The sequence below is a fragment of the Odontesthes bonariensis genome, chromosome 12 (assembly GCF_027942865.1).
Source record: "Odontesthes bonariensis isolate fOdoBon6 chromosome 12, fOdoBon6.hap1, whole genome shotgun sequence".
Lineage (NCBI taxonomy): Eukaryota > Metazoa > Chordata > Actinopteri > Atheriniformes > Atherinopsidae > Odontesthes > Odontesthes bonariensis.
Window position 1 is genome coordinate 22,789,363 of NC_134517.1, and position 21,332 is coordinate 22,810,694.

The 21,332-nt window shown below is 39.6% G+C and overlaps 1 protein-coding gene across 1 annotated transcript in view; it reads left to right on the forward strand.

Annotated features, from left to right (window-relative positions):
* Window positions 1-326: 326 nt before the first annotated feature.
* baz2bb (bromodomain adjacent to zinc finger domain, 2Bb) overlaps window positions 327-21,332 on the forward strand; it is a 44,095-nt gene continuing 23,089 nt past the window's right edge. Inside the window, exons 1-3 of the mRNA XM_075479743.1 lie at window positions 327-561; window positions 6,799-6,842; window positions 20,994-21,152. Coding sequence (XP_075335858.1) covers window positions 20,996-21,152 — 157 coding nt within the window. The 5' untranslated portion in view covers window positions 327-561; window positions 6,799-6,842; window positions 20,994-20,995. The remainder of the gene's footprint in view (window positions 562-6,798; window positions 6,843-20,993; window positions 21,153-21,332) is intronic.

Genomic DNA, 21,332 nt, shown 5'->3' on the forward strand with positions numbered 1-21,332 from the left:
TGTCCTTTTTCTGTTCTCCTCAGGTCACATGTTACTTTTTCAGATTTCTCATCTTTTACTGTGGTCGTTGCTGCTGAGTTGTGTTTTCATGTGCAGCCCCCCCGAACTGGTGTCTCTGCACCATCAAAACTTCAACACAGGATAAGACGTTATGTTGCAAGTTGGCCTTTTTTTTTTTTTTTACATGAAGCGTGTGCACACACTGGTGCCACATAGCCTACCTGCCTCTTATAGTGTGTGCATTAACGTACATATGAATACAATAGGCAGAGTGTGTGTACGCGTTTTTTTTTGTGCACTTGGTTGCTGATCTGGGAACAGAAGTTTGCGTCGTAGAAGCCCTGAGGTGACGTCATCTCACTTGAGTTGCTCGGGTGACACGGAGGAGACTCTCTTCAATCTGAGATCAGAGACGCACTCAGTCACACTCCCACTCGGACTCAATTATTGACCATTCATTTCTTCTTTAAACAAACCCGAAACACGCGCATAACTGGGAAGTAAGTCAACGCTTCGTCCCTTTCCCTCTTTTAAAGGAATACGAGGCTCCTCTGCGATAAGGTGAGTTTTTTTTTAAACCTCAGCTCTCGTGGTGCTCTTTAACGTACTCTCAGTAAGATGTTGGTTCAAAGATTTGTCGCGAGCACTAACTGCTAAGCTAACGCTCTTTGGCTAACCATCCCCTGTAGCATCCTTTAAAACGCGCTACACTTGCTTCACTGAGCGCACACTGAGATCGACACGGCGTTTAAAAAAAAGTTTTTAAAAAGTCCGACCAGAAAAAAAAAAGAAAAACTTGTGTTGCTTTTTGTTCAGAATGCAACTCTTGTCATGCTTAACTTGTTACTCGGATACGAAAAGAGTGCTGTGTTACTGGCTTCGGCAGTTATTTAACATGACACCGATGTAACAACAAAATCTGCGTTGTTTTTCAAAGAGGAATTTAATTTGTATTTCCATCGCAGAAATTATTTATCATAGCCTACTTTGGCTCGTACTTTATTGTGATATTGTCAGAGTTGCCAAAAATGCCAGACTAATGATATAGTTAGAACTAGCTGGTGAAAATAACTGCTTTAATAACATAAAGGTGTGTTTGGATGGCAATTACAGCTAAACTGAGACCGTGTGGTCAACATTTTATCTTTTCTTTGTTACGATATAGCCTCCTAACGATGCAACCATAGAGTGAAATGGCCTTCAAAGTAAATGTAAAAATAATAATACGAATAAAAAAAGAATTGGCTGTTATTTGCAGTCGCTAAAAATACTAATCAGGTCACCGAATCTGATGATTTACACAATTTGGTTTGATGTTTAGTCCTGTCATTATCTTTAGAGTGGCTCTCATCTTCATTGCCAGCAGGTTCGTAGGAGAGCAATCATTTTGTTTGTCAGACCATGAGATTTTTAGCTCCCAGAACCCCCTCCCCCTCCTAAAGAAATTGTATATGGCTTGTGAATTTGAATGCTTCAGCTTTTTCTGTCTCTAACTATAAATAATTTGTCATATGTCTTAAAGCTGGGCTTTTAGCTGCTGTTGTCTCATTTCTATCTTATAGTTTCTCCACCTGCTCTTAAAAGAAAAGGACAGCTAATGCTGCAGCTGCTGCCTATTTATGTTATTCAGTGATGGAGCTTTGGAGCACAGGAGATCTGGCAAATGCAACGTTTATCTCTGTTGCGTTGAAGCTGACAGTGTTCAGGGTTTGAAGTCACTGTTAAGGTTTTAAAACTGAACTAAACGGAGAACTCTACACGATGTGCCCACATCCAGTTATCAACACCTGGTTTGTTGTTTTAGGTGGGGCTAAAGCTGGGTTGCTGTCTGTTTGCATGTCACTGTTTGGATGAAAATAGGACATTGAATACACACCTTCATTTTGTTGTCACTCTAATAATGATGTCATGGCATTATCGCCAGCAGCATGGACTTCTATACTTATGGCTCCTCTGTCTCACCTTCCTCCTCAATAAAACCTTGAGGGTGTTTTTTAAAGATATTTATTTATTTTCCCAGTTGATTTTTTTTTTTTTTTGTGACGTTTTTGAGCCATATTGCAATTAAAAGCTTGGTCTCCTAATGTCCACGTCTTGCAGCAGCTCCCCCCTCCCCTCCCCCTTCAACTTCTTCCATCAGTCTGCTGTGACTTCCTGTAGCTGTCTTGCAAAAGCAAGGTATTTCTTACATTAAGGGAATGTTTGAATTGATCTGCCAATGATCTGTCCGCCATCTAGTTGGGGGTGCACAGTGACCATAAGAGTTGCCTTTTGAATGTTGATGATCATATAACTATAAGTATATGGATAAGGATTGTTTTACCTCCTCGCCACACAGGGAGGTTGCTGTCTACCCTGCTTCAGCTTTGGAGTTTGAAAGAGTTGGAACCAAACCAACAGTATAATAGGTGTTCTTCTGTTCCAAAGTGACACAAAAACACAAACAAAATAGCCCATCAATAACCACTTCTACTAAACACGTTGTGGTACTGACACTGTTCACAACATCACATTTTTATGGCTCTTTGTCGGTCCTCCTGTTCACCGAACTGGGACACGGTGGCTGTGATGCTTTATAGGTATTACATTATAGAGGAAATAATTATCCCTTTAAGCCTGTAGTGTCTTTGGTTATAAAATGCTTTAATTATGGGTGTCAGTCGAAGATGCCACGGTACAACCTTCTATTGACGCGAACACGGCTCCACACCAAAGAAACCAAACGGATATGATGGTGAGGCATTGACCCCTGCAGGTTTCTACATGAAACCTCTCCGCCATAGTTTTGCAATGGCTCCAACAACTAGCAGCATTTCAGAGTGATTTGAAAATATTCTTCCAGTCTTGTTACTAAAAGACAGTTTGACTACACTTCAAACAGAATGGCCGACTCATATTCATATGTGTGAAAACAGCATGGCTTATTAGCATGTGCACATATACCCTCATATTAAATCGGTTATGTTTCTTTGCAGGAAATTAGGGTTTTTCCTTTTTTCTTTACTCTGCGCTTTAAATGCGGTGACATATAAGAATTGTTTTGGTTAAATGCATCTCATGTGTGTTCAGACCTTTTAAGACTTTGCCACAACTCATTTGTTCTTGCAGATACAATTGGCGGTAATGAACCGACATGTGACCTGAGCACAACCGGTGTCAGCGAAATGGCAGCCAACATTAGCACTGGTAAAGTTCATCATTTAAATGGCTTCAGTGGCCAGGGCAGGGAGATAAATCAGATCACAGTCTTGATGTGTTATGCATGCATCCAGTAACTGCCAATGAATCAAAACACAGGTAGAAGGTCACTAAATTTGCCTCATATTTATTCAGTGCACATGTCCTTGAAGGGCTTTGCAGACACAGAAGTGTTGTGAGCTCCGAATACCGGCCTCTAACACTTAGAAAACAAAAGTAACATGGCAGTTTATGATGTTAGCGATATTGCATGGTTTTATACTTCTGGACTTCAAAGGCAAATGTAGCTCCTGGTTGCTCAACTTGTGAAAACAACTCTTTGAATGCCTTGTTTCTTTGTTGACGTGCTCTGTACAAATTAAATTAGATACACGTTACAATATAAAAGCCATGTTAGAGTTACTTTATGTGGATGTGATCAAGGCATACAGTACAATTCAGACTTCTAAGTTGTGTTAGGTGTTTTAAGATCCATCTTTAATTTTTTATGAATTGGTCACCATTTCCAAGTGGGCTTAAAAAAACAACCCATAGGCTAAACCTTTATGTTGCCCCACTCTATATGCTTTCACAGAATATAATTTACACATATATTATGATACATGTGCGTACACTTAGGTGTCTGAAGTCACTACCAACCTAAAAACAGTCTTGAGCCCCATTTATCTAAAGATGTGTCTTTCAGTGAGCCGTTCAGATTTACAAGTGAAACTTAGTCACTTTACAAGGTTCTCCACCCCATATTCCTGTTAATTCCAACCAGCTTCAACTTCAGATGAGGCTACATTCGTTGTACCTCTGAAGTGGAAAGTTGAATCGCTTTTGCTCATGCTTTTGGCTTTGATATTAACACCAAATCCCGTAATTAGTGAAATAGTTTACTAAACTTGGGAAATAAGTGACCTACTCATGTTCTTCCAGTGCTTTATTTAATATTTCCTATCGCCACAAAGACATCTGACTTCTAACTGACGTTCTTTCATTTCTTTACCTTTTAGAAGTTAGAAATTCTGATTTCCCATTTGTAACATGGGCCTAAAATAGTGACGTGTAGCCAACCAGCTGTCTATGGTCCAACTGTGGATTAGGGAAATGTAGGTATTTGAGAATGAAATTTGCAAGCCAGGTTGTTATTTGGCGTGTGGACTGAGCTCTCGGGTCACTCCACGCCCTAAAAGAATTGGTTTGAAAACTCGCTGTACTGTCTCTGTGTTATTTTGACCAAAGTATGTCACAGACATTCCATTAAGACCTCAGGAAATTGTGTCAGCTTGTGGAAAAAAAAAAAGGGCACAATATGTCTCCCGTACGATGACCGCCTTTTTTTATGTTTCTTTTGGCTCTTTCTTTGGCCTTTTGAAAAAGCCAGAGGAAAAAAAAAAAAAGGTCAGCTAATAATTGCGTTTCACCCATTTTCGCCCTGTCTCTCCTGTTCTTACCCTTTCCACAAGTTTGCACTCATTAATCAAAGATGCTGGTCTCCTGCTGAGGGCTGAGCTGCAGGTTCATCAATTTGGCAGCCAGCTTTCTGTAAGGAACAGTGCAAAGGCTCTTAACACACAAGCATAAATAAATCTGTGGTCCTTATATGCAAGCCCTGAAGGTTAATGCTGTATAATTCGATGTACCCTCTTTGTCTGCTGTGATTGATGTTTTTAAACATGTGAGGCTTGACGGGAGTCCCTTTTTGTAGGTCAGTGTTGACACTTTATGATTGGGTGAGCTGGAGGGGAGCTGCACAAGGGAGGTGGATTATTAGGAATATGTCAGGGAGATTACTCTTTTTCACTCATCTTCCCGGTCTATTTTCTCTCCGCCCGGAGATGCTTGTCGCAGTGCTTTATTTAAACCATTGATGCTTCTGAGGATTGAATTGCGCCTGCTGTTTTAATGGGGCTGATGTTTAAAACGCTGGTGGCTCGCTTTGTTTGGCTGTTGGGTCTGACATTTTAGGGCCAACCGAGAATGAATTCTTTGACTCCATTTTCATAATTGTCAGAGAGATTTATGCACTAATGCAGATTAATACCTGCCGACCTTTTGCACGTTGGCCGGTGCAAACAATTTCAATCTCATGCGACGACTGTGCCTCTGCAGCCCTCTTTGTTTTTTTTTTTTTATTGATCCTCATGCATTTGAAATCTGCTCACTGCTGCTTCAAACACATTTTAGCTGTGCAAGGCATGCTGCAGCATTTTTACCTATTGTTGATTTGCATGTGTGGCCAGTTTGAAGTAATTTCAATACAACTCTGAGATCACTGGTTTTCAGTGTGGAGGATTTATTTGCAAGTATGGGCCTCTAGGAAGGTGATTTAGTTCACTTTTATAAAAAAAAAAAGAATCCCCTCAGCTTATTCCACATGTGTAATGAGTGTAGGTTTTGTTTTGGCTGCCAAGAAGTGATAATTAAAAGACATGTATCAGGGTCAGGTGGATGGCTCATTACCATCCAATGAATGCACCCTTTAATAATTACACTTTTACCACGGACTATGCTCCCGACATTTTCATTTATTGGCCTCTCACCACAGTAATATTCTACGATGGAGACAATTTTCTCATCCGAATTGAAACGCTGTAGATATTTAAAACATTAATTGCTAACGTTGTTCACAATATGTCAGCATAACGGGGTAAGCTGTTTGTAAAAGCATGAAAATGGACCTGGTTAATGTTCAGGGGAAGCGTTATTGTAAAGGTAATTTTAGGGTTAAAGGGTTTCGTTCACTTTCGTTCACTAAATGTTGCCTGTGAAGAAGTTGTAGATAAAGGAAGAGCCTTGAAAATATTAGAAGTTGGTTCGTTCGAGCACACAGTATGACGTTACCAAGTTATTAAGTCATTGCACACCGATCACAAATGTCACAAGCAAACTAAGACCCTCCAATGAAGTAAGAGTGAGTTGTCAAGGAGACTTTTGAGAATGGAGGATGAACTCTTTTATTGGCACAAAGGTTATCTCTTATGATTTGGTTAGCAGCTTTTGTTTGGAGGCTGGTGCCATTATCTGTTCTTACGATGCCGTGAAGCCATGTTAAATAGACACAGTTTATCCCTCAGTATTGAGGAAGCTCAGCCTTCTAGTAGTTTGAAGGTTATTCTGGTATTCACACTAAACAGTGACACATATCATATTTAAAAAGATAATTATCTGTTAATTTGATTTTTTTCCCTACATTTGACCATTTTCCCTTTTTTGCCTTGACAGTTCAAGATGATTGATTTTTCTTTTTCTTTTTTTTTTTCTAACTTGGTCAGAGTGACAGGAAGCGAGTCTTATGTGAGGGAGCTTAGCTATGTCCTTTTATTTCCAGAAGCTATAGAGAATGGGGGAGGAAATAGGTTGCATCCGTGATATAGGACTGTGACAATATGACCAAAGTACTTTTATTCATACAGTAGAGAAGCCAGTGTGTCTATGCTCAATCATGTCTTAGAGATTTTTTTTATTTGTATACTGGAAGATAAGATTTATCCTCATTAGGAGTCCGTGTAACCATTTGCACTCGATTTTCACAAAGCTGTGCGATAGGACAGATGCTGAATTAGTAAATCAGTACGAATCAAGGAATAAATGGCTGTTGTTTTTGTGTTTCAGGTGAGGAGCAGAAATGTCAGAGATCTGAAGGATAGCCTCATACAGTAAGTGTTTGGTTGCATCAGTGCCTTGTTGTCCATGTCTGCCTTTATTCTATTTTAAGTGCTTTTTCTCGTTTTTTTTTTGTGTGTGTGTGTGTGGGGGGGGATCAATCTACTTTGGTAAATTGGAAAAACTAACTGATGAATAGTAATGACCCACTATGCTGAACACCTCATTTTAAAGTATTATTTAGGTGTAGGATTTGAATTTTCCAATTAGGCTGGAGATTCAGCAAAGTCCTTCTTTATGAAATTTGTTCGTGCTGCATTACACTTTGCTCTCATTTTTGTGTGTATCTAATTAATTCATATCTTTCTTCGAATTAGTGTTCAGGCTTCAGAGCGTATTTAAATCTCTTGGGGAAGGGAAGAAAACTTTTATGACTTTGGGGTATTTTAAGATAAAATACTGTGAGCCAAGGAGGGGTAATTTGTGGGCTTGGAGCTTCTGTTTGACTTTGTTTTAAAAATTTAATTTAGACTACTTTATCGGTGGCTTTATGCTGAAGTATCTTGGAGGCTATTAAGAATTTAATTGTCGCCTAAAGACAGGAGGGGCAGGTATTCTAGATTTACTGTCTTACGAGTTGTAGCTATTACATCAGAAAGTGTGTGTTTGTGTTTTTGAGGCAGATTTTAATAGTTGTTTCTGTCTTTATAGTGTAGTTAGTCATTGAACCTCAACCTGTTCTGTTGTGCACTGTAGAGTGATCTCAGTACATGAGGTAACAACTGTTCTCGTACTAAATTAACGGTTTGGAAACTCAAAGAAACTCGAGTATATATTGCATGAAATGTATCCACAGAAATGAACAGTTGTTCACTGAATGGTTGTCTTTTTAGTCATAGTTAAGTGATCAGTGCCAAAGTAGGTTAAGTCACTTCTACCCACGGTAGACTCCTACTGCGTCGGCCACACTCTTATATCGTATTTATTCATTTGTTTTTCCCAACACTTTCTATACAAATCAGTCAAACTGCTCTTTTTCCCTTTTTAAGAAAGAGGCCTGAAATGATAAATTCATGACTTGCACACAGCCAGCTCTGATGCAGAGGAAACAACTCCCAATTCTTTAAGTGAGTGACCTGCAAAGGCACGGGTCATTTGCAGCGCTGCAGACAGGCAGAGTTAAAATGAGCCCCATCCACAGGAATCCCATCCTCAGCTAAAGCTGAGAACTCTCCCTTTCATCTGCATGTAGCAGAGGCCCAGATTCATTACTGCAGTTAACCTTTTGTTTACCTATACGAGGACAGGAGCCAATGAATAACTACTGTATTGAATTATACCTTGATATGTATCATATTATCTTATAAGGGAGAGATGCGCATCCCTAATAATTATGTTGACTCTTAAAACATGCTGACCATAAAGAACAACCTTGATTTAAGCCATTATAAGAAACTTGAGTGTAATGTTGTCAGCTGTGGTTTCTAAATTTCAAACAGTCTGAAACTGTTGATAAAGCTGACGGAAAGCTCCACATGTCTTCGACACATTCAAACTGCAATATTCCCAAATAAGCACCTTGGAAAATCCCAGGTGGAGGCATTGAGATAATGATTATCATCATGGCCCCATTTATCAATAACTATGCGGACAGTGTTGAGCGTGGACTTGTTCAAATCAGCACATTCATGGACGGCGTACATATTTCCCATGAATTTTTTTAACCGAACCAGGCTGTTTTTAACTGACGAACGTTAAGTGAGCGCTGCCCTCACTTGTGACATCAAAAGATGTCAGTGTGGCTTTCCACCAGAAAAGATGCTGGAGTATCTAAACTAATCCCCAAACCAAGCTTTCTGTGATTGGGTCATTTATTAAACAGATAATGTGGTATTTAACATATACAAACATATCATAAACTCATCTATAGGTTGCAATTATTAACCAAGCTTTGTTTTGGAGTACATGGGCTTAATAATTGTTGTCTGAATTGTTGATTGGCAGCTGGTGGGTTAAGAGGCAAGAGGAAGGCAGCCTGCAAACTGAATAATAAGCTTAAAATTTGCATGCATTAATGGGCAGCGCCCACTTTGGCCGTCTTGCGTTGGAGCTCGGTTCTGTCTTGTACTCCAAGGGCGTTGGAGTACAGTTTTAGAAAGATATCATTTTATTTTATGCATGACAAATGTAAACAAAATTTGAGCTCTGTAGTTTATGGTCAATTAAAGCCATAAATGTTTTATTCAATTAATCTGAAGCAGAATGTCTGGTAAGAATGTTTGTTTCTCTGTTTTTATGGTTATAGAAAAATGGATGAAGCCTGCATCCGTACAGATGGCTGGGCTGCTCATATTCCAGTACTTCATAACATTATGCACCTTCATAAGGAAGATAATTCAGAGGAGCTTGAAGCTCAGACTGTCATTATAGGTGTCTGACGATATTATGGAAAGGGGGGATGTTGTGAGATATTTACAAAAGGAGAATGCAACCCCCCTCCCCCAACCATTTGTATTAGAAGTAGCTTGAGTTGAATGATTAGCTTATGTTGAGCTATTTTGAGGGGGCACTAGAATTTGAGTGCCATCCCACTTTATTTCAGCCAGTGAATACAAAAGAGGAGCTGGGGGGGAAATGATTGAATTGGAGAGATAGGACAGCCACGGCCAGAGGAGAGTGAACCTTAGTGAGTAGAATTACTGGTGCACAGCAGATTTGTCTGCTCTTCCTCCACAAAAGTGTTCTAATATGGGGTTTCTTCTCCTGTCTGACAGCCAGTAGTCATCCCAGTCCAAACATTCATTGCGAATACTTTCCTCTGCAAATTCACAGATTACGGATGGGAGGGGTTGCATTCATGTGAGGCCCCCTGATCAGTTTGATTGATGTGTCACTTGATATGGAGTCACATATGATATCCATCCAGTATGTTATGCATTTAAAGCGGGAGTGTTCATGTTAGGCTCTGGTTTGTACACTTCATGTTTCAAATGGATTTTGTATTTTTTTTTTAAAGACTTTAATGATAATCACATTTAATAGAGAGGAAAATCACTTTATTCAAAACTTTACAAACTAACCATGCAACTCTCATAAAAGTTTACTGACACCTTAAATACTTTTGGCATCACTGGGTTCTGGGATGGGATTGTATGACTGAAGAGCTTGTTTATCTGAGGGCACCTCTGAGGTATGCAGATGGCTTGGGAGAAAAATGTACTGTTTTGGCCAACCACGGCTTGTTGCCTGCTGTTCCTTCATTGTTGACATGAGGTATTCCTCGAACTACAGGGATTTCCAAGCAAGATTTCATCACAAATTCAGTAATTAAGTGTTTGGGGGGGAAAGATAACAAACGTGAAGGTCTGTATGCTCTTTTATCTTTTTTTTTAATGCTCTGAATACATGGATCCAAAATCAAAACAAAACTCAATAAAAACTAATAAACCCAATAAAAAGCTCATTGTTGTTGAGCAGAATAAATGCCACTTAGCTGAATGAGGGTTTTACCGGCACCCTCTAGGGCCTCAGAAAAGATCTGTGGTGTCAGCACTCTGACGGGTTTAGAGGTGGCATCAAGGTGAATGCTGAGTTGTAGAATAATAGGAAATCATTGATATTCTAACTCAGAGGCTGCAAATGGCCCGGTGGCAGATGGAGGCTTTGTAAGGAAAGAAAAATGGCATCAGGGGAGCATCAGCGCCATTTTCCATATAAGCTCTGCTAGCAGCGGTGACTTTCTGCTGCTCACAGCGATCCCCAGCACATGATCAGATATCTCACTTCCACAATTTACAAAGTAGAGGGGGGGGATGTTGTTAATGAACAAGACTTGTGATATTAAGACATCAGTCTGCAGACCTGGTTCAAGCACCAGCCCTGAACCAGCACCAGAACTGGTTCAGTCAAAAAGGGGTATAAGTAAGCCCTCAAGGTGTAGCATTGATTGTTAGCTTTTCAATTGAATATCACACAATATAAACATAGTGAAAACAGAAGAGGTAAAAAGAGCTTAAATAAAATAAGATGGATTTACATAAAACTAGACTAAACTGTCATCTTTTGATTAATTACTTGGCATAGATGGATAGAATTAAAGAAAGAAAATAGTACAAAGACTTGTTTAAGCTCAGAAAATATGGGTTATGGTCAAAACGACAAAAAGATTAGGTGTATTCCTCAACAGATCATGAAACTAACTTGTTTGTGCGTTGTGAGGAAGCAAATGATATACACAGCTACTGATAAAGCAACCTCAAAGCACTCAGACAAAAAATGCACAACAGGATTGCCTTGTACAGTACCGTATAATACCAATTTAGACCAGCTTGACTGAATCCCATCGACTGTTTGACCAGAAGTCATGGCCACTGATTTCTGGCCTCAGTTAACAAACAAAAATATAATTATTGGAAGAGAGTCCTCAAGAGAATGGATGTATTTCACAGCATTGATTTCATTAACAGCCTTGTTAATGTTCACAATGATTGTAATGTTTATGCAGAAGATATTAATTTGGTAATGGCTCCCCTCATTACACAGATAACACGCAACATGTTCATTGTTCTTGACTGTAAACAAATCGGAATAAAATATGGGATGAACCTGAGGAAAAATGAGGGGAAATGAGCAAACGATGCAAAAAGCAAATGACATTGAGACACCAGTTTAATATGTATGCGTTTCAGCTTGATGGTTGATTTCATTAGCGGATCTCATTGTTATGCATTGACTGTCTTGCCTGCCGTAAAATGAATATTGAATTTATGTAGACTGAATAGTCAAGAGGGATTATTTGGATTTGAATGGCGTGCGGGGGGGGGGGGGGTTATTGTCTCTCCGCTGTAGATACAGATTGTTTGTTTAAATGACAGACATCACATTTATTTTCACTTATTCAAAACGCAGAGGTTTCTTTCTGCTCCGTTCAGCTCTTTTGTCAAAAAAGTTTGGTTTTCTACTTAAAATGTTATTTGTACTGAGTATTATATTTGATGGCTTACAAATGAGTTTGGTCTGTCTAATATCTGTGGGAGCAGAAAACAAGGCTTAAGCATAATAGCATAAAAGCAGATCCTGCATTTGGGTTGCCATATGCTTACTTTGAGTCCTTTGCACTTAAGGTTGTTATAATGTCCACAGGGTGGTATTTGCACTAATGCCATTTGGCAGGACTGTGTGGAGTGTGTATGGTAGTCTGTTTCAGACTGTCCTCCTACAGCTGCCCTGTTGAGACGGTGTCAGTAAAGATAAATGTAGCTTTTTATTGAGCTTACCTACTTAAGTGAAAGCGCCTTTGTTGGGCTAATGCAATGTAACAGAGACATTTAAAGACATGTTGAAACCCTGTTAAAACCACTTACTGCGTTACTTTGTGTTTCATGGGTGTCATGAAACAAGGTATGGTTTTAGACATCATCCTCATGAAGAAACTGGCTGCTTTTGAGTTTCACTTTCATGACTGAACGCATCAGATATTTGGTATGTTTTTGTCTGTGTAATAATCTATCACCCACCCCCCCGAAATCAGTTGCTCAGAGGACATTTTTGGCTGTTGTCTGCTCTGAAATTGTAATCAATCATCTTGTCCTAAAGTCAGGTTTTGACCTCTCTTACATGAGCCCATTCAGATTGATTAAGTTGTTTTCTACGAGTAGAATAGTTCCCAAACATTTACTTTTGCCATGAAATGAAACTGAAGGTCATGTACTCTCACTTTCACTTGCATTAAAATACACCTACTCCTTACATGTCTTTTTTTTTTTTTTTTTTTTATAGAAAAATATGGACTTTGGTGCATTCACAGAAATTTCCATACTAATGACAACTGCAGTGGCTGTATAAATCATATCATTTCACATCCTGTCCAACAGGAATAAGCACCTGCAGACCGGGGACTATTTATAGGATGAGGGCTGTGAAGTACAGTGTAAGTCTTGGTTCTGTCTCAAAGTGTAGAACACTAAATTCTCAGCTATTAAAAAGATCTGGTATGGTACACCCCTGCTTTTGAAATCATTGGCACATTTCTTTTGCTAATGGCAATGCTACGTATACGTACCAACTGTGCTGTTTATAGCTGAGTTTTCATTTACCAAACCCATCTGTGTGGCCAGGACTTTTCGTATGGTCCAGTTATCACATATCTCACAGCTATTTAAATGTCCACGTATAGTATGTGGACACTAATCTTTAGCACAATAGTAACTTTAAGTGTTATATGACATGGTCTAAAAGTGCTGAAAGCAGGGGATGGAAGTATTCATTTAGCGACAAAGAAGAACCTCTTTTTGTGAAGACAGCTCGAAGTCAGACAGGAAATTGGATCTTTTTTTTCTTTTCTTTTTTTTTTTCCCTGCCCGTTCATCAAAATAAAAATAGTTTGAGCATCCCAAGTGACTCTCCCGCATCTATTGAAGCGGCTGATGCTTGTACACTGAATTAACTCTCCAGTGAATTTCAGGTGTTTTTGAGCACAATACAAGCTTTTTCTTTCCTTCTTCATCATCTCCGAGCCATTGTCCCACATTGTCATCTCACAAGAATTAGCATATTTAAAATGATGAAATGTTCTATTTAATTTACAGGCTTTTCCCGCTTTCCTAAAATTATAATGATTTAAATCCTGGTGCCAGTAACAAAGAACTCTCTGTGGTAAAACAGCTGCATGTTTTTAATCAACACTTCAACCTCTGATGACCTTCGTTTAATGGCTAAGAGAAGAAGAATGTCGTCGGGGACTGCAGCCTCTGCACAGATAAGTTTTATTTTGACAACAATATGCCAAACTGGAATGAAAATAACGTGTATTGAGTTGTGCATCTTTGAATTTAGAGCACAAACCCTTTTAGGATTAAATAATAATATACCGCAATGAAAAAGGTCTAATTTAGTCAATGATGTAGCTCAACTCGAATGCCATTGTTCGTGCAAACTAATTTTCCGAGGTTTGGTTGTTTACCTGACCTCTTTATCTCCATTTGCTTAATTTCACAGTAGATCTGAGTAATAAAAAATAGAAAACTTAATTAAACTTGTATAATTTCTTCCTCATTCTGACCGGTTGAAAACACTGTAGTTCAGGTTTTATCAAAAGAGGGAAACAATTAAATTAAAAGATAACTGTCAGACATTGTGATTAAAATATATACAGTCACCGGACACTTTATTAGGTACACCTGTTCAATTGCTTGTTAAAATAGCTAATCAGGCAATCACATGGCCGCAACTCAATGCATTTAGACATTGGGTTAGGCATTTAGAGGTGGTCAAGACAACGTGCTGAAGTTCAAACCGAGCAACAGAATGGGGAAGAAAGGGGATTTAAGTGACTTTAAACCATTTTGACCATGTCCATCCCTTTATGACCACAGTGTACCCATCTTCTGATGGCTACTTCCAGCAGGATAATGCACCATGTCACAAAGCTCATATCATCTCAAACTGTTTTCTTGAAGATGACAATGAGTCACTGTACTCCAATGGCCTCCACAGTCACCAGATCTCAATCGAACAGAGCTCCTTTGGGATGTGGTTGAACAGGAGATTCGCACCATAGATGTGCATAGATGCTATCATGTCAAGATGGACCAAAAATCTCTGAAGAATGTTTCCAACACCTTGTTAAAAGTATGCCACGAATAATTAAGGCAGTTCTGAAGGCAAAAGGGGTTCCAACCCTTTTACTAGCAAGGTGTACTTAATAAAGTGGGCGGTGATTGTATACCTCAATCTGAAATTCAATTCAATTAACCCCCTTGTTGATAATTAGACATTAAAAAGTACATGTTTTATTTATCTCTTACGCCTGTTGCAGCTACTCCCAAACATAATCTAATAATGTTAGTGGGTTTCAGGTCTTGTTTCAGGTGGACTTTGCAGTTTTGTCCTATGGTAAAAAGAAAAGCTCAAGCATGCCAGTTTTCCACAATTTTCACAAATTAGCTGAGCACTTAAATGTGTTCTGTTCATAATCCTTTTTTTTCTTTCTGCCGGACATATTTACTGCCATTGATGTTAAAAGCCTTTTGACTAACATTCTCTTCAACATCAAAGTGAATTTCATCATTTTAAGTGATGTCCCTACGAAGGGCCTCTTTCTACCATATTACCGCTGTGGGACCTCTCAGCTTACTTCATCTCTGCAGAGAGCAGAAATCATTACCCACTCTTGACACTATTGGGGAGCGGCCTATTCACTCATTGCAAGCTGTCTTATAGTTTTATGCTCTTGTGGTTCTGTCTTGCATGTTGGGTTTTGTCCTGAGTCCAAGGAATGTGTAAAAATCAGGGAGTTCTTACTCCCCTGCCTGTGTACTGTGATAGTGTTTTATTTCTCTAGTTCTGAACTGCCAGTGCTTGGGACCCTCGTCATTTCTCCTCATTCTCAGAACTTAAAATTAAGGTATAATCCTGTGTTTTTCCACATCAAAGTGACCTGCGTAGAGATCTCCTCCACTGTGAAATTTGGCTTCCCTTTAACCAGCCTGTTATTGTTTAGTTGTAAGGACGGTAAGGAAAAAGTTCCTGATTATTGCACTTTTTCTATATGTGTGACCTTCATTTAGGACATTCAGTGTGTGCAAGGGGGCAGATGTTTGAATGTAACCAGCATCAATAAAGCAGTGGACATATGGACGCTGTCTCTAATGCCTTGAAAGGGACTCTCAGGATCTGTTTTATTGCTTCATTTGGCACACTGCAGTCCCATTTCCCATTACGGTTTCCATGTGATTTATGTGGTGCTCTTCAGAGAGCGTGAAAGAAGCAGGAGCTGGGAATGGAAACGCTGTGATAGCGATGTTTACCTTGATCCTGGCTGCCTTTTATTTTGTATAGGACGTTGACGGTGTGTTAAAACCTCTTGTCAGGCCCCACGTTTTGCTGCACAGAACATAAATTCTGTTTGCTTGATCATCTGAAGATTGAGGTCATTGACATTGCAGCGTTGAGCCTTAAAGACTGATAGAACCTTGGACTTTGGATCCTCACTGTCTTCAGCGTAGTAGCGAGAATCATATCATTAGACATCATACCACCTCCCTCTTGGAGAACTAAAAACATCTTGATAGATTTGGTGTGATCTTAAAAAAAAAAAAAAAACGCAAGCAATTTTTTACTGTCATGTAGATATGGAATATAATTAACGGGATGTATTCCTGCTAGCTGTTTTCCTAATAAGCAAATAAGCTGAATGTCACAGGATATGTTCTGTTACAGTAGAATCTGAAAATAATAGACATACTTTGCACCATGTGTTATATTTAGTATTGCAGACTGATAGATGACTTTTGCTCCAGCGTTGTGTGCTAATGATTAATTTATGAATAGGGTTCCTGACAGATAAGTGTGCCAGATGCACTGTATATTCAGGCTGTGTATTCCTTTACTGTTTACATGCAAACGCACACCTTTCCCTGACCGTTACAGTAAAACGAGGTATTCAGAGGCTGAATTCTCAATTATTATTTTTTTTTATCAAACGCAAATGCTAAAGACAATACGATCCCAAGGATGATGGGCCGACTCTGTCGAAGTATGAGATTGAGATGTTTGGACAATGAACAAGGTGTTTCAGGCGGTGCGTTTTTAGGGAAACGATATCCGTCCATTTGACATGCAACCTGTATGTTTGAACTAGTTAAATCCCCAGAAAGCCTGATAGGATCTCTTTTAATGCGATTCTGCAAACCGCTGCACACGAACGAAACAAATTCTCAATAAAACGATGCCAACGGTTCATTGTGGAGAAAAATTAAGTGAACAAGGGTGTCGTGAGGAATTTTAGTTTGAACGTTTTGTGTTATCCTGGATTATCTGTAACATATGTTGGCTTCCCTTCGTTGCTCCTCCATAATGGGCCATAAACAGATATGCTGACACCAAGTGTAGCTGACTATTTGAAAATGAAAAACTTTGCGCTAATGGTAATCGGGTCCCATGCTCTCTTTCTTTAGCAGCAGCCTTTTTAGCTACAGCTACACATTTTACTGCCGATGGTTGATGTTGATGGGGCGGCAGTGTGGGGATCGTGTACATGATGGATGTCGGACTGTGTAGAAGATGTGGGACCTTCATCCCGCCCCCAGATCATGAAAGTGATCCACATGCAGACTGCACTAAGGCTGCTGTGAAGGACAAATGTGTGTTGTAAATAATATGTCACTCTCAGACCTCGCATCAGTTTGCCACCTTAGATGTTTCCAAACTACTCATCTTAGTATTCTGTACCTGAAATGGTTCTTGTGAGGAGATACTTTTTTTTAGATATGTAACATCTAAAAATGAATGTTTCTGTAGTTGTAGCACACATGTTCTGGCAACAAAGGTCAAAAACATGATTGCGCTGATGTGTGAAAGGCAATGACTGTGACAGGAAAATCAGAAATTAGATGGCGCTTGAAGATGTTTATTAACACTTTGTCTGCTTTTGATCACATTTGGTGTGACAGAGGGACAAGTGCTGTAATGTCATAGTGAGTCGCAGTGTCTGTCCAATATAACGCAGCACTGTTCTGTTATCTCCTGTCCCACCCCGCCTGTCAGGGTTGTCGATCATCTGCTCCACAGGCTCCATATTTACTGTCTGCACCCAGAGGCTTCATGTGAGCCTTTCATTCTTGGTAGCAACCAGTCTTCTTGTCCAGTACCTTTTGAACATAATATCTCGGGAAACGTGGTTCATGTTTTCTACAAGTAAAGAAAAAAAATAGAAGGGGGGGGGGGGGGCTCCTTGTTGAAAAGAGCAAACCTGAGATGAATGATAAGTCGGCTCTCAATGCAGAGTATTGATTGTGTGAGAAAGCCATGTTTTTCATCCTGATGACTCTGCACACTTCCTCACTCATGACCGCATACTTAATGTACTTCAGTTTTACCTGTCAGGGTATGATAAAAAATGATCTGGTCCAGGAGGGTAAGCAGCAGCCAGGTGCTGGTAAGGAAATGCTTATGATTAATTCGCCATCAGCATATGTGAGCACCCCCATAAAAGCAGAAGCCAAGGAGGAAAGACATCAGCGATGATCTTATGGAAGCAATTGTTGCCCATCAATCTGTGTTATAAGACCATTTCCAAAGATTTCGAAGCCATCATTCTACAGTGAGAAAGATTATTCACAAGTGGAAAACATTCATGGAAGTTGCAAATCTTTACAAGAGTTGGCAACCCAGCAAGTTCAACCTAAAGTCAGACCGTATGTTTCTAGAGATAAAATCTTTTCTTTTTTTTCTCTTTTTCACATTTCATTGTGGTCTATTTTTGAACTATCTATATTATACCTGTATATCTCTTTAATATAAAAAGCTGCAGTGGTGCACCAGTTTGTGAGTGAGCCACAGACATTAATCAGCCTCCACAGAACTCCACAAATCACATTTCCTGGCTACTAGACATGCTCTGTTCACCATGTCCTTTCCCTGGTCTTTGGTTTGGTGTGCAGTGCATTTCTGCCTGTAAACTTGTGATTGAAGCGTTCGATGCCGCTCCGAGATCTTCAACAGTCTGTGAAACATGGGGCACTCTACAGCTTAAAAAGGCCATACGACCATAGCTATGAAAGTTCTGCTCGATTTGGTGATTCTTTTCAATCTCTCATAGTAGGAAGACTAAGTTGACAGCATGTCCTCAGTTGGCTGATTAGTCAAACTGGCTGTGTTCCATTATTATGAGTAACAATGACACTGTAGTTAGTTTTTTTTCGTTTTTTTGTTTTTTAACCCCTGATGCAGGCCTGATAGAGGTTTCCAGGTGGAGTAAGAGTCAAGGCCGCCAACAGTAACTTGTCTCTTGATGATATGGGCAAAATGAAACTGATGGTTTACTGCCTGTGTTTCTTTTCCAACCATCTGCAACCCCATACGGTTCATTTTCTGTCATCTTTTGATGATAACAGCCTTCCCTTGCATAGAGCACCTATCCTGCACATTTTGTTTGTTTTAACAAAAAAACGGTTTCAAAGGAGAAGCTTCACGTATGACTGAGTCCATTTAGGTCAAACGATGTCAAAAAGGGTGACGGATAGGAGACTAAATGTCTTTGTTGAATGATCTTTACTGCAGTCAAACGCTTGTACAACGGTCGTGGTGTAAAATGGACAATGTTGGTGTTTTTTCATGTTAACAGAAGGAAGTGATTGTGTTAGGTGGGTTGATGGACACCAACAGTGCTTTGTGAGGTGTTGGATACAGTGGACTGTCAGTGCTACGAGACAGTTGAGCAACCAGGGAGATGTTTATGTATGAGGAGGTTGAGTAAGCATTGTCATATTATGGTAATTACAGGGCCACGGCAGAGCATGGCAATTATAATCAAAGCTTGACACATATCTTTTTGCTTTTTGCTTCTTTTTTTGTCACTTACTCTTTATTTTTGTTACTTTTCATTACAGATTAGTAAAGAACAACCTTTTGGGCGATTCAAAACACTTTGAAATATTGCTTCTTTCTCACATTAGGTGATTTATTCGAAGTTGGAATACTACTGATCCATACTGGTGGTTGTGTCAGTGGATTATCTTTCACAGCAGCCATTTGTTATTATGCAAAGAGATAACATCAAGGCCAAGAGAAGCGCACTGATTTTTATTTTTTTATTTATTTTTTTTAATTAAAATTTTTTTTTTTTTTTTAAAGAATGAAAATGCTTGCATGCACCTGAAACCAAACAACACATGGTGTAGTATTCACAGCTCTAATGTTCACACGCACACAAAGAAAGAAACGCAGCGAGCAGTTGGTTTTTAGCATTCATCTTAAAGTTACCGAATAACATATTATTTCTAGTTTTTACAATGAAAAGATGTGTTCTGGCCTAAAGGATTCCTCATTCAGTGAGCGAGGATCTATAGATATACTGAGGAGCTCCTCCCACATCTCCGGCTCTCAACTCTTCCTCAAAGTCTTTGCCAACTTCTCCAAAGTCGTCTGGTGCTTCAGTGGCAAAAATCCTGATGCCTGCTTTCCCCATAAACGGTGCGTTTTCCTGGCGGAAGGGCAGATACAGCCTGGAAATGCAGCCAGTATGCTGCTTGCTCGGTAAATACGTGGAAAGAAATGGACATGTCAGACATGCCTGCTTGTACTCGCAGTGTCTCTCAGATAAATGGTTGGAATAGCGCCACACCTTAGGATGAGTTCAGTTGCAAAACTGAGCTCCCTATAATTTGATCACTGATATTTTTGATTCATTGCAACAGAAGGCCTGTCAGCCGCTGGTTCATTATGCCGCCTCATTTCAGTCTGCATTTTCATAGGCAATGCAGCGATACGAGCTCTCCCATTCTGTGCTTGAAGCACGTGGGACAGATAGTTTTGTGCAGAAAGAAATTAAGGTTTGTTGAAAAATGTTGGTATGTTTTTAGGGTTAGATGCTGAAAGGTTCTGAAAGGAGGTTGCTAAACCTTGACTGCAACAGTAATGTTCTTGATCAGTAGTTCACCACTTTGGGTTATGAAAAGCAAAAACTATGTGAGTACGCTGTCAGGTATATTTGGACAGCACTTGATATACTTTGGGTGGGGGAACACATTTATTAACATTGTGTGGAGGCTGAATATTGCTTTTGCTGTTGAGGCCTCTCATCATGCTTTTGTGTGCAGAGCTTATAAAAAAGCAGAGGAGCTTTGTCTGCCCTACCCTTCTTTTAAAAGCCAAAGTGGCGGCAAACAGAAATAAACAATCCTATGGTGTTCTAGAAGAAAAAAAAAAAAAAAGGTTTCCTTTTTATTATTTACCAAAATGAAACCCAAACTTGTCAGCATAGGTTGACAACCTAGCATCGTTTGCGTTTTGGCTGTGTGTGGTTGATAACAGTCAACTAGCACGGACTGGTGTAGTTGATGAAATTTATATCTGCCTCTCGCATGAACGGGTGCAGTAACTGCAAATTCAGCTTAAGGAGCTAAAGCCATGAAATTGTTCCTTTTATCATTTTCATTAATTACAACGGGGAAAACAAAAATCTGACAGCAATGGAGATACAATGACATTAACTGTCAAAGTCATTAGACCATATCATGAATGTATTATCAGCCAGCTGTAATCATATTGATAATGTACACAGAGTTGCCTTATAGAGAGCAACCCTGAGACTCAGGAAATCCAATGTATTTGTGTTGGGGGGAGTCTTAGAAATGAGGGTGATTTTTGTCTCCTTTTTTCCTTCTCTTACATTTTTTAAGCGTTGTCTGAATTGTGTTTGACAGATATGGAAACTGGAGAGCGGCTGGCGTCACCATCCCCTGCCCCACCCTCCCTTCACATGGCCTCATCTTCAACCAGCTCCTCCCCTACTCCACCCCAGACTCTGTCCACCCAGTACAGCCCAGCTCCCAGCCCTGAAGGCAGCTCCCCTCTCGCCTGTGGTATGATAACAAGAAAAAAACCCCCAAAAAAGTCAAGACACAAGATCAAATGCGACTCAAAGCGAACGGTTCAGATGAATTATTAATTTTAAAGTCGGTGTGTTTGATTGCTCTCCCTACATACTGCACAACGTTGAAGCGCTATTTTAGACAGGTTGAGTTTGCGAGCATCCTGTGCAA